General features: G+C 43.4%; 1 protein-coding gene across 7 annotated transcripts in view; it reads left to right on the forward strand.

Annotated features, from left to right (window-relative positions):
- The window catches only part of GTDC1 (glycosyltransferase like domain containing 1), a 228,600-nt gene extending 215,373 nt beyond the window's left edge, over positions 1-13,227 (forward strand). For all 7 annotated transcript variants that reach the window (XM_068158703.1, XM_068158699.1, XM_068158704.1 and 4 more), the window contains 3 exons: positions 2,701-2,771; positions 3,738-3,829; positions 12,035-13,227. In XM_068158703.1, coding sequence (XP_068014804.1) covers positions 2,701-2,771; positions 3,738-3,829; positions 12,035-12,118 — 247 coding nt within the window. In that variant the 3' untranslated portion in view covers positions 12,119-13,227. The remainder of the gene's footprint in view (positions 1-2,700; positions 2,772-3,737; positions 3,830-12,034) is intronic.
- Positions 13,228-14,064: the final 837 nt, after the last annotated feature.

Raw genomic sequence — 14,064 nt, forward strand, 5'->3', positions numbered from 1 at the left:
TTGTAACTTTTTATTTTTTAATAATGAGGGATTTTTTTTTCCCCCTCTCTCCCTCCACTCTGTGCATCACACGAAAAAGTGCTGTCGATAATTAGCAGTCTTCTGTTATTACTAGACTCAGGTGTCACAACTGTGTCTCATCCTCATTACAGTAAAAAATTTCACCTATCAGATTCATTATTGCTAGATAATGCGACTGAGAGCCTTAGCAGGCCCTCCAGAAAAGTAATTCAGCCAAGCAAAATTATCAGCTAATTATATTTAGAATCAAAAGCCCAACAACTATTTGCAGATAAATTGTATGAATTGAAGTGAATAGATCTGAATATTAAGATTCATAGATTTAGCAGCTGATTTGTTAATTGGAATAAAAAGGCCATTTACTAGCCATTTTAACAATAGATCAATCGGAACCCTATTTATTATTTAACTAGCAGTGCTTAAGGATCGGAATGAAGAATAATTGTATTAGCCTGGTGATGTGCTACTTTTCTGGAGAGGGGGCAGGAACACATGGAAGCTGCAAAGCTTTTCCAGCCGTCTCCAGACCGGAGGCTGCGTCCATGCGTGGGGCTGAGCAAGAGGTCTCGGGGTTTGAAAGGTGGAGGGGGTTTGCTGCCAGACCTCCTGCGCTGGAGGAAGGAGCCGTCAGGAAGTGGAAGTGGATGGAAGCGCGGGTGCAGAAGGGTGGCAAATGAGTATGCAAATGAGATGATTAGCAAAGGAAAGAATCCCAAATTTTAACTTTCATCCGGCAAACCAGGGAGGCTTTCGATTCTGATTTAACTGATTCATGATCCTGATGGAGGGATTTCATAGGGGGAAAGCTCCATACTGAAATGGTGACTCAGATTGCATCTTGGCCTGCAGTTCTCTTTTAGGGAGCTGTTCATTTATTTCAGATATATACATTTCCTCCCTCCCCCTGCCCCCCCCCACCCCCCCATGCAATATGATTAAAAAGCAAATATTCTACCATAACTCAGTGATCTGAGCTATTACTGAAATGTCCACAGTTTCACTCTTTTCTTTTTTTTTTCCTCCTTTTTTTTTTTATCCCCTCCTAGATTAAAGAAAACTTTAGAAATCTATTTGCTTTGACATATGACACAATATTTAAGGACTGAAATCATCAATTAAATCACACATCAGAAACATTTCCCTTTGGTTTAAGGAAAAAAAAAACTATAGTGCTAGACGATGTACACTTTGAAATTGTTGGTAAGGTTTAGAATGCAATCTGAAGTGCATATGTTATTTGGGGGGGGTGGGGGGAGGAAGGGAAATAAATAAAAACCCAACATAAATTACAAATTTTAAAGTTTATGGGGAGGAAAAAAATAATAAATAAAACCAAAACCAAAGCAAAGCAACAATCTAGCAAGGAGTGCTTAGCACAAGCCTCAGCGGAGGAACGCGTGTCTTTGGGTTTCGTGGAGGGTTTTCTAGCCTGCAAGTTGAGTGTGTTATTCTTTTATTTCATTTTGGTTAAAGTGAGGAGATCTGAAGGGAGCAGAATTCCTTCTGGGTGCCTCGTAATAAAACACCAAGCCCAGCACGCACACGAAGGTAGCTAAAAAACCTTGCTGGGTTGTCACTGAAAATAGAAAAGGTGAAGTTTGACAAGATTTCAGATCATGGACGGGGGGGTGGGGGGGGAGTTGTTGGTGGTTTGTTTTTTTTCCTTCTGGGGACTGCAGTTAAAAATAAAGTCCTCGTATGGTCAACATGTTGGAGGAAATTCAAAGAACTCTCATAAAATAAACATATTTTAAGAAGTGTTTTGAATTGCACTGTGTCATTGCTGGCCAGCAGAAAATTACAGTTGTAGCTTTGGAGGGACAGCTCTGCCAGAGCAATGGCCATTATGCAAAAAGAAATAAACTGCAAACCTGATGCCTTAACCCCTTCAGCTACTGCAAAGCGAGCAGCAAGAGGACAGCTTGCCCCTGCCCTCGCTGCTGGAAAACTTTGCACCCTGTTGCAGTTGCAAGAGGTTTGGGGTTGGTGTTAGCAGCAGGTTTCTAAATTCCTCCCTGATAAAAACACAACTGCCAAGCGCCGCGCGCCTTGGCTGAGCAGCCTCATCATTACTTATTAAAAACTACCACCGTTTAGATCCTGAAAAAAATCAAGGAAATTATCTGAAGCGTGTGCAAGAGCTCAAATATCCCAGCCTGAAGCATGCTGCAAGTTGTTCCTGGGCTATATTTAACCCTAACCTTTGGAGTCTTTAAGGCAAGCCTCTGCTCAGCCAGGTACCAGCGATCATCTGAGCGTAGCTACCCCACGCATCCCGGCGGGCGCACGGAGCGCCCTGGGTTTGGGGGTTGGTTTGAGGGTTTTTTTTCTGCAGCATTATTAAGGCAAAGCCATCCATACTTCACCATGTTGTTACATGTGTCTGTCTGCTGATTATAAAATGTGTTAAACAGTATTTAAAAAACAAAAAAATGCAGAGCTGCGCTTTGATTTATTCAGCGAACAAAACATATGCTCGCTGTTCTGTTCTATGTAATTCATATGATCAATAAAATTTTCTTTCAAAAGAGCAACTTTGGCATTTAGAAGGATTGTGCTGCTGAGGGGGAAAAGAAAACCACCACGTTTGGCTCTTGCTGTATGTAGTCAACCTCAACCCTCTCGCACCAAAAGAAGTTTCTTCGGCTCTCTGATGTCGCTTTTATTTCTGACCCGCAGGATCGAAGCCGTCTACTGTGGCTGCTATCCACTGTGTCCCAAAGCTTTGGTGTACCCAGAGATATTCCCAGGTAGCTGCTTTCATCTGCACACCGTCCTGGCTGAAACCCGCCAGCGTGGATCCATGCTGAAATAGAAAGTTTGAGCCTCAACTTGAGCAAAAGCAATTGTTTATTTGGCAAGCCAACGTGTTAGTGTTAAGGCAAATTTTATGTGTTTTAATACATTAGAAGGAGTTTATATTTGCCATCTGTTCTTTTAAGATAACACAAAAGCAAGTTTTGAAATAGCATTCTTCATTGTTAGCATACACAACCCAGGATGATAGATTTTTTTGTTGTTGTTGAAAGGTCAGCCGTGCTGCAATGGTTTGCAGATTTATTTATTTTTGATAGACAGTTTGAAGAAAAAAAAATAAGGGGAGGGAAAATGGGGGAAAAGGGGAAAAAAAGGGGGAAGGGAGAGAGGGAGAGGGAAGGGAGGAAAAAGGGGGAGAAAAGGGGGGGGAAATGGAAGGGAAAGGAAAAAAAGGGGGGGGACGGTCAAAGGGAAAAAAAAGTGCAAAGAAGAAAAAGGCTTCAAAATCATACCAAATTATATAAACAATTTAATACTTAATAGCATGCAACTGCAGCCCAGGATCCACACTAATGTAGTAGCAGCTCTTTGGAAAAGGGAGGGGGAAAAAAAAAAAGGCAAAAAAAAAATCTCATCACTAAATGTATCACATATGCATTGTGTTACATTAGAATAATGTATTTTAATCACCCAAAGGAGATGTCTAAACAGCACAACTACACAGCCTTATTTAGCATTAAACATCCTTGTGAGCTGAGGTAACCTTATAAAATCATGCTTAAATAATGTAAAACACGAGGCGGCACAGAGCAATATGCATTTTTAATTAGTAAAGTGACTAATATCGAGTGTGTGCTTTGAGGTTTTTGTTTCATTAAAAATGTATCTGCTTCTTTTTTTTTCCTTTCCTTTCCTTTTTTTTTTTCTTTTCCCCTTCCCTCCTCCTCCTTTTCCTGCAGCTGAATATCTGTATTCTACACCTGAACAGCTCTTTAAAAGGCTTCAGAATTTCTGCAGGAGGCCAGATATCGTGAGGAAACATCTCTATAAGGTAGCTGTCGAGAAGGAGTTTTATGGGTGCCGGGATGCCACGTCGGAAGTGCAAAGCAAAAGTGGTGGGGGCGGGGGTGGGGGGGAAATCAAACCCTTAAAAAACACAACAAAACAACATTTAATTAACATACTGATGTTTAAAGGAAACATGCTAGGGAGGGATATTAGTTGTTTCACTAACAAGGATTAATTAAACTAGATGCCAGTTGTATTAACCTAGGTCTTATGAAATATGTGCACTTAATGCATGCTACATGCCTTTTTTGGGTTGGGTTGGGGGGGGGGGGGGTTTGTTGTTTTAATTTATTGTTTTGTAAAATGCCTGTCCTTTACATTGGGACCCAAGAGGCTTATAAAAACAAACCTGGATTAATGCAACTCATTAGTCTAAAAGGAAAATAAAAGAAAGATCCCACAATTACATTAATGAGGATAAGCCCTTACCTTCCTATCCTAATTTAATCTTCCTGTCCTCAAAAAAAAAAGCAACAAATACATGTGCAGGTGACTGGTATCAGGTAAGATTTCTCTGCCTTGTGGAATGGTTTGAATTGTTTTCAGAATTATTTTCATAGTTGTTACTGTTTTAACACTTTGATTATTTTTTTTTTAAGGTGTGTTTAGCATAGGAAAAAAGTTTACCAGAAGCATAAAATCGTGCTGGCATTTATCATGTCCTGTTCTTGGCAGTCAGGTAGAGAAAGCACAGTTTCCATCTGAGTTTGGGTCGAATGGTCGGTGCTAGGCTGACTTTTGCTTTTTAAAGAGGTGTATTTATACTGCTGAAAGTCACTTCTCTTTGTTGTTGTTGTTGTTAACTTTTAATTACACCGTTTTAGATGAAGCCCTGAATTCGATGTGCTCCCAGTGAAGAGCTATTATTCCATGATGCTGTTTTTAGACAAATAACCGCTGTTTTCTGCATGCTGACACGCACATTTGCAACGTTTTCTGACTGTTTCAGTCCTGGCTATGCCGTGGGTGGGTTGGATGCTTGTTAATCCTACATGACAAAGGTGTTTCAGGTTGTAAAAAGCCTGAATTCAGCCAAAGTCCTTAAAGAAGGGCACAGAAACGCTCCTCGCGTAACGTTAGTCGCGCGGTACAGACGTGGCCTTCTTAGCGTTCCCAGGAACACTGTTAATGAGCAAGTTGAGCAATCTCCTCCTTAATTTGGAAGCTCATGCTGCCAGCAGACCTAACCTCATCTCTCCACCTTCCTCCTCCCTCTGGGGACCAGGAGAGTGTTGGGTCTTGCTGTGCGTCGTCTGCGTCTCTCCCCCTTCCCGCACACATGTAGCGGGAGGAGCGAGGCTTTAGCCCACGCCTGACTGTTCTTGTGAGCTAAAAATAGACATTTACATAATGATACATCAAAGATGAGGTTGGTTCTGCAGGAAACAGTTAAACTTCATGGGGAAAAAAAAAAAAAAAGAAAGAAAGAAAAAAAAGGAGAGAACCAAAAATGCAATTTAACACCCAATTTCAAGCTCATTATCTTTCATTGTCTATTAACTTGGCAATGGTTCAGAAGGTAGCTCATAATAGTTTAAAATGCTGACTGAACACTTCCAGTGTTCAGCATTGCTTCTTGAGTCAGTAGTGTTGTGTAGTTGTACATGGTGTCTTCAAAGGGAAAACAGTCCTTAAACATTTACCTTGACGTTTCCCAGTGCCTCAAGTTCAGCTGATAGTTGTGTTCACCATGGATCTTCTCTCTGTGGCTGGATCCCCAGCTACTAAACAGAGCCAAGGAGCACTAAAAGTGGAAACATCAGGAGAGCAAATGCTGGTATGAAATAGCATGGGTTTGAAATGTGTGCAAAATGCTACTTTCCTTGAAGGATTTTTCTGTTTCTTAAAAAAAATAACAATCCCTTGGGATGATTTGCAGGCAGAAGCTGAAGGTGTTTTATCTCAGCCAGCCCTGTGCAGATCTGTGTGCAACAGGTAGCAGGCGAGCTGAACAGGGGATTGTTTTAAAATGAGTAAAGCAGAGCCTAATCCAGAACCTGTGAGCACCAGTGAAGAGATCCCTGTTGTCTTTAATAGGCTTTGGATCAGCTCAGCGGATACTGTTAGAGTTGTCTTTTTGTACCTACACCCACGTATGCAAGTCCTCCTTTGCAGTGAAGCTACCAGCAAAAGCTCCTGGAAGAACTCTAGCTCAGGCATGTGCTCTTAGTGTCATTCCATTTGGAATGATGCTGCCTTTTAGGAAGCAGAGAAAAGTGCAGTCATGAAGGGTATGCAGCACTTCCCATGTATTTTCAGGGTGTTTTTTTTCCAGATCAATATAATCCTTTATACACTACAGTGGAATAGAAAAAGGGATCCCAGCACAGCAATGCGTGCTAGCTGCTTCTCTTTCAGCAGCAGCCTTCCTGACCTGCTCCCTGCCTGCAGTTCATAAAGCAGCTGTGAGGTCTTGAAAATCAAAATGCTTTTTAAAGCAAACAGTGTTTTTCTCTCCTGATTGGGGATTCTGCTTCACGGATTGGGAAGTTATCATCATCACAAGTACCTTGGCTTATCCTTTTACATATTGTTGGGGTTTTATTACTAAGGATATCCATAATAATTAGGCAGCAGGCTAATTAAAGAGGCAGTTTATTCCTTCAGCTGTCCTCAGTGCTTGTGCTGACAAAGTTAGGGGTGAAAGAGAGATAAACGGCAGCAGGGCAGTCAGGTTAGAGAGCCAGACACAGGGAATGTCCCTCTGAAAATGCACAGACCAAGGCATTAAACTGCAGTAGCTCAACTCAGTGCAGCAGATTGATGCTGGCAGACTTTTTAAAGCATCCCTAATGTAAGCACCTATGAAAACCTTTCCCAGTGATGTATTACTTACCCTGCCTATTCACAGCACCCACGGCTGGCTCATTTGCATTTCACCATTGCCTCCTACCAGTTATTAGCAGAAGATTGAGATGAGTGGAAAGCAGACTTCATTTGTTATCATTTATTTGTTCTGTTACAGCTTTATGGAATCAAACGTTGCTCTCTGGTTCTGGGTGCTTGTGGTTGCCAAAGTAAAGAGCCAGAATGAAGCAAGGAACAGCACCAGGGCATCATTTTCTGTCAGAATATACCATAAGACCTGTCAGTGTTCACAAGCTTCCTATCTAGTAGATTTAAAATGTTAAAAAAAACACCCCAACCACCAAACAAACCATAAAATAGGGCAAAGCATTTGTTTCTGCATTATTTTCTTTAAGTTTACCTTTCAGTTCCCTCACTTCAGTTTCTTAATTTAAAACAGCATGTATAAAGAGTATACAGTGGAAAGGGACAAGAAGAGTTGCCAAAAGCCAGGCATGGAAGGAGCTGACAACTTTAAATAATCTCTCCCAGCCCTCCCAGCTGAATGAGTGCTGGTTGACATGCTGTCAGCTTCAGTTCCTACAGAAAAATCCTCCTCTCGCTCATGCTTCTTTAACAGAGAAAAGAATTTGGCCCACTTTCTGACATTCATCTTCTCATTTCCATCACACTACAGAAGCTCACCTGCCTATGAAAAGACACATGGCGTGATTTTTTTTCCTTCCCCCCCCCTCCTTTTCTTTCTTACACCACTGTAGAAGGAAGTCTGCTGAATTCAAAGGGATTAAACTGCTGTAAAATCAAATTAAGATCCCAGTTAGACCGTAGACATCTGAATTGTTTCCAGTCTCAGGATTTGGCTGTGTAGGGCAGTTCTAACAGAACTTTTTTCTTTCCTTTTTCTTTTATTTCCTCTTTTGTTCCTTCTCTTTTTGCTCTGATTTGAGATAAAGCAGTATCTTTGGTAATTCAGGAACACGTGTAGAAGGGAAAACCACTCCTGATCCAGCTTTAAGATTGAGGCATAGCCAGGAAAGCAGCAGGAGGCATTCTCAGCCTAAGGATATGGGGTGCTGGACACATGAGGATGCAGGGGAGCCTCATGCCAGATGTCCCATCAGCCACTCAGCCCTGTCACAAGGAGTAGTTATTCACAGTTCTTGTACAGGCCATCTAAGGGCTGGGGATGAGACCTCTGCCCTTATCTTCACCCACACCCCAGCAAAACTTCATGAGAAATCTGTTTTTCCATGAGGATGCTCCCTGCCATGGATCAGCATGCCATATGTTTGATACTGTGATGAGCAGCTGATACTTGGGAGAAGACTTACAAAGGTAGTCACAGGGCATTAGAGATCTTCTCTTTGTCTTTTAGGGACTGTTCCTAACACACTGGACTTGGAGATTTCATAACCTTTCATAACCTTCTTTTGTGTAAAGTACTGCCAAAATTCCAGAGTTCTCCATTTGACATTGAGGCCTTTGGAAACCCTCTTCTTGTCTCTCACAGCTTCTTACAGCAAAGGAGATCATCATATGTATACAGATGGCATTTAAAAGCATTTCCTTCCTTTGCCTCAGGGTTTCCCCACCTTCAGTTGCATTGTCTTCTTTTTCTGTAGTTGGTCAGCTTGAAGGAGAAAATCCCTGTCAGCCATCTTTGCTATACCATCCATTGTTTTATAAACACTTTCAATCTCTCCTCCTGAGTGTTATTCCATGTTTATATTCTGATCTCACATCATTCAAGCCATTTGGGTGCTTCAGAGCTGGATTTGTTCTGGTGTGATCATTGCTTTGCAGTGTGTTCTAGGCCGTGCCATCAGTTTATGTGATGTGTTTTACTCTGATAATTTTCAACCTGTTCCTTATGGAGCCAGACCTACTGTTTACTTTTTAATGGTGAATGTATATTGAGCAGATGTTTGCTTACAGTGTTCTCCAGATCTTTTGTCCCGAGCTGATAAAGTTAATGTAGAGCTTTATGGGGTATGCAAACAGTATAAATATTTCCATCCATCCTGCTGCTTTCCTGTTCATCAGCAGAGCATGTTTGCAGAGAAAGAAGGAGGCATTGGATTGGATTTGTGCTTCTGCTTGGTCAGCATTAGGTGCAGGTCAGAAGGGGGTTGGGAGCACAAGTGGGAAACTTGTGTTTGCCTCTTCAGACATTCAGTTTCCAGTGAGCATAACATAAAATGGTTTCAAAAGTGATCTTGGTCTGCTTCTCAGAGTCCATATGGGAAGGTTATAGCAGCCTGGAAGCTCCAGAGTGCAGCATGCTATGTCCATTCTCTCCTGTCTCTCTGTCAGTACTTAGGCATGGGATTCTAAGTGCAATATATGTAACATAAGAATTTCTTCTGTGAAAGAAAACTTTGGTTACTTTGAACATAGAATCATAGAGTAATCAAGGAAGGGACCTCTGTGGGTCACCTGGACAGCTTCTGCTCAAAGCAGGGCCAGCTTTAAAGTAGGACCTGGCTTGAAAGTTGGATGAAGTTGCTCCAGGTTGTATCCAGGCTAGACTGAAGTCTTGCCATTTTTCATATCCATATGTATGGGTGATAGAAGTGCTTGCACAGATGGGACTAGCTGCTGGACTGTGGGACACAATTGAAGCATTTTAGGTCAACATGAGGTCTTCAAGCAACATGTGGAAGAGCTGGAATCAGCTGTGATATAGTGAGGTCTGCTAACTAATGTGGATCTCTGTGGAAGAAGGGATCTAGCTGTTGCAGTTGCCTGCTGGATCATTCTGCCATACATACATAGACACAATGCAAGTCTGTACAGACCTCAACACATGTATGTACAGTTGCATAGAATCTTGACAGCCTTGAGAAGTGGCCTAGTGCCAACTGCATGAGGCTCAACAAGTAAAAGTGCAAGGTCCTGCATCTGGGTTGGACCAATCCTAGGCACAAATCCAGGCTGGGTGCAGAGTGGGTTGAGAGTAGCACTGAAGAGAGAGACTCGGGGGTGTTGGTGGGTGAGAAGCTCCTCATGAGCCAGCAGTGCCCTCATGCAGCCCAGAAGGCAGCTATGTGCTGGACTGAAGTCAGAGGAGTGTGGGCAGCAGGATAAGAGAGGGGATTCTGACCCTTGACTCTGCTCTGCTGAGACTTCACCTCCAATCCTGCCTCCAGTTCTGGTGTCCCTTGCAGAAGAAGGACACAGAGCTGTTGGAGTGAGTCCAGAGGAGGCCACAAATATGATCCAAGGGCTGGAGCAGCTCTGCTGTGAGGAGAGGCTGAGGGAGCTGGGGGTGTTCAGCCTGGAGAAGAGAAGATTCTGGAGAGATCTTAGAGCTGCCTTCCAATACCTGAAGGGATCCTGCAGGAAGGCTGCAGAGGGACTTTTCATAAGGGAGCCTAGAGACAGGACAAAGGGGAATGGTTTGAAGATGACGGAGAGCAGGGTTAGAGTGGAGCTGAGGAAGAAGTTCTTCAGTAGGAGGGTGCTGAGACTCTGGAATAGGTTGCTCAGGGAGGCTGTGGATGCCTCCTTCCAGGTGGATGAGGCCTTGAGCAGCTGAGACAAGTTGAGAGGTGTCCTTATCCATGTCAGGGAGGTTGGAGTAGATGATCTCTGAGGTCCATTCCAACCTAAGCCGTTCTATGATTGATTCTATGATTAATTCTGTGGTTCTGTGGTTCTGTGATACTATTATTCTATGGTTATGATTCAATGTGTGTAGCCTTCCCAAGGCTTGCCTGGCACGTGGCTCTCAGATATGTACATCTAGTAAATTGCAGCTCTGAAAACGTTGTTGATGGCAGTTGGTGCAGTTGTAGAGCAGGAAGAAAGCCTTCATGAAGACAGCAGTTGCATGTGCATCTTTTAGCATAAGCATCAGGACTCTGAACTTTCTGTTCTAACAATGTTAGATAGCTTCCAATTTCATTCTAGAAAGTAAATAAAACCTGGCAGATGAACCACAGCCACTGTAAAGTGGAAGATGGAGAAATAGGTCATAGGAAGTAGGACTGACTTTGAAAGAATAGTTGCAAAAAGCACAAAAACTTAGTTTGTCAGCAGAGTTTATTTGAATTACCTGCAGAAAGGAAGCCTGAAACTATTTTCCTACATAGCTGTCAGAGTGTTCTAAAACACCCTGTGCAAGGTACCCACCAGTGTATCTTGCACAGACTCACATCCAACATTTGATGTTTTCCCTTTAAAGACAGAAAGAATGAGATTATTTTGAAAAGGCCTCCAAACTGCAGAGCAGCCCAGTTTGTTCAGGGAAGTACTGTTGCTCTGCTCAGGAGTGTTACCTAGCCCTGACTTGGGCCTCACAGTGCACCCAAGTCATGTAAACCAATGCTGTCTTTAGATGGTGGTTTCCAAAGGTGCTTGGAGTTTGAAAGTTGAGCTCCAAAAGTAATTACTCCAAGCTGCTTTCCACCTTGATTCTTCACCAGCACATAGAGAGGGAAGAAGCTGGGTCACAGAGTAAAGCTGCCCCACTATAAATTGGCTCTGCAAATCCCTCTGCCTGCAAATCTCAGGTTCTGTGCTGAATAATGGGCTCTGATTCTTCATTTTATTCAGGTTTTGGGGTGTTGGTGTTTTTTTTAAGTTCATGAAATGCCCACCACTTCAGTACTGTCTGCTTGAACTCCAGCTGTCCTGAAACAGCAGGTCCAAAGGGATGAATACTCCTTAATAATTCTAAGGGTTAACTCTGAAGTCCAGTGATGGCAGAGTAGATGTCAATTGTTTCTTAAGACACAAGAAACAAATAAGTTGGTTATTTCGTAGGAGATCTTGTACTGCTCATGGCATCTTCCTGTGCTGCCTGTTCTTCATGCTTTATGTGAAAACTTTGCTTCTCTTCATCTCTGCTGTTTTAGGATCTGTTGACTGAATCACTGTTCCTTACCAAAAAAACACCAAAAAAAAATGCCCAGACCTTTGCAGAGTTCTCATTCCCAAAAGTAGGAGTTGAATTTATTCTCTCTTAAGGTTACTCAGATATAAAGCCCAGGAGCCAGACTGATGATGGTCAAGCAGGAGAATTCATCCCCACTCCATGGTTCTGCCATGTCAGAGGGTGAGAGATGCAGGTAAATCCCTGCAGGTATTCAATGCTTGGCATGTCCACCAAGACCACCAGGAAAGCAAAGAGACCTCTGATGGTGTTCATCCAGGAGCAGATAACCTGGGGATGCCAACCAGTTTACCTGTCTTAGAAAACAAGCAGACATACCCAGAAGAGTCCATTCCATTTGCCAGGAAGCGTTCTCTGCCCGAGCCACTTCCACACCTCCTGAAATGCCGGGAGCTGCAGAACATTTCCACACTGAGCCACATCCCTTTTGTGTCGCAGCATCTAACGTGGCTTTGGTGGCTTCTCTCTTGTGCTTCCTCGCAGGGCGAGACGGCTGGGTTTGCTTGGGCAGCGCTCGGCGGTAAATTCAGGTCTCTGCTCGCAGCAGAACCGAGGGAAGATTTGTGACAGATGGGGCTAAGTCACAAACTTGCAGCCTCAGGCAGAATTGTGGAAGTTTCCAGAGTGTGCCCATATTTACCTGATCAGAGAGAAAAGAAAATCTGCAGAGGAAGCCGAGCCTGGCTGCTTGTCATAGCTGACACAGAGCCATCTGCCACAAACCTGTGGCGGCTTCAGATCTCCAATCCCTGCCACCACCCCAGCTCAAATTAAATACAGATTCTTAGAGACGTTATGATGGTTACACATGTCCTCGGCATCACATGCAGGAGACTGTTCAAAAAAAATATGTGGCCTGTTGTGTAACCGCACTCATGTATCCCATATGTGGTGCCACATTGAATTTCCGGTTGAATCTGTTTTTATCCTTTGTACTGGATGACATGGTGCCTGAATTCTTTCTTTTCGCCGACACGATGGCAGCCAAGCTGCAGCTTCAAACGCTCACACTTGGCTGAGTTTCTACCTAGGTTGCCAGGTTATCATTGGAGCCTTATTGTGTCCTCAAAGGGCCACAGGGCCTGAAAGGAGGATCCCGAACGCCGCCGGACTAATTGGGCAGCCATCTCTGGGTGGTTGGGAGGCGAAGGGCTGCTTTTGCACTTCCCTGGCTTTGCTTTTTTGTTTTTCTTTTCTTTTTTTTTCTTTTTTTTTTGGTAAATTAATGACTCTCTGGCACAGGGGGGGTTGGGTTAAGTGAAGGTATTAATAAGGGGTCTGGCAGGTAATCCCATGATTCGTGGAGTTACATTTGCATTTAATTAATCTTAAAGAAAGCTGAAAGATAAACAGCTGTAATTCAAGCTAGCATGGGAAATATGCTACGTGGTGCCATCTATCCGATAAAATGAAAGCACAGACACTTGTTTTATTCCTCTCAAGGATGGAGAACAAACAGATAACAGTCAGAAATGCTTCCAGTGGAAACCAGGAGTGGAAATGTAGCGGCGGTTCATCAAGAACCGTCGCATCCCGTTACAAACACAGCCTTTTCAAGATAAATCGCTTCCCATTCCAGCAGTCAAGCCGCTGGATTTGTTGATGTAAAATGTTTTGAAGATGTAGATTGTACAATAAATTTTTAATAAAGTGCCCACTGCAATTTTTAATTAGCATATCTCATTCATGTATAAGTGTGTACATCTATCTGTCTGTTTATCACTATGCGTATCCTTGTGTCAGAGTCAATGAATGCAATTGTGTCTTTATCTGATGAAGGAGAGGCTGGTTTGCAAGTGATAATAAAATGTTATGACAATTCCAAGATTTTCAGCTCTGGAAAGAAGCAGGAAGAGGACTCTGGGATGTGAAGCCTGGTAAGATCTCTTTGTGGACAGCGGTGAGGTTTCAGCTTCCCTCCTTAGACAGGGTAGCTCCTCTCCCCATCCAGGCAGGCTGTCACCGGGCAGCATCTTCCCCTTGCCCAGGCTCCATTCACAGCAGGTGAAAGGGGCTGCTCTCCCCTCCGTGCCTTCTGACAACTTCTGATGCCGTCAAGATGCCGAACCATCCTGTTTCAGTGTGAGAGGGAGCACATGGTACCTCTCTTAAAAATTACTCCATTAAGCCATCAAAAACCCCAGGAGAGATCCACAGTAAGTGTTTGGATATTTTCCCACAGAGTTGTAATTTCGCAGGAGTCATCTGCTTTGTCTGCTGGTTCCTCCTCCTTTCTGCTCAGCCAAAACCTAGCTTGGCTCTTGGTGTCTAATGTAGTTGAGTAGAGGTGATCTTCTCCGAAGGTTCCTTCCAACCTCTAATATCCTACGATCCTATGATTCTCAGGACAGCACTGGAACAGGCTGCCCAGAGAGGTTGTGGAGTCTCCTTCTCTGGAGACATTCAAAACCCAGCTGGATGCATTCCTATGTGACCTGCCCTGGGTGATCTGCCCTGGCAGGGGGGTTGGACTGGATGATCTTCTGAGGTCCCTTCCAACCTCTAACGTTCTG

The sequence above is a fragment of the Melanerpes formicivorus genome, unplaced genomic scaffold (assembly GCF_026170545.1).
Source record: "Melanerpes formicivorus ecotype bairdi unplaced genomic scaffold, bMelFor1.0.p_v2 SCAF_41, whole genome shotgun sequence".
NCBI classification, from domain to species: domain Eukaryota; kingdom Metazoa; phylum Chordata; class Aves; order Piciformes; family Picidae; genus Melanerpes; species Melanerpes formicivorus.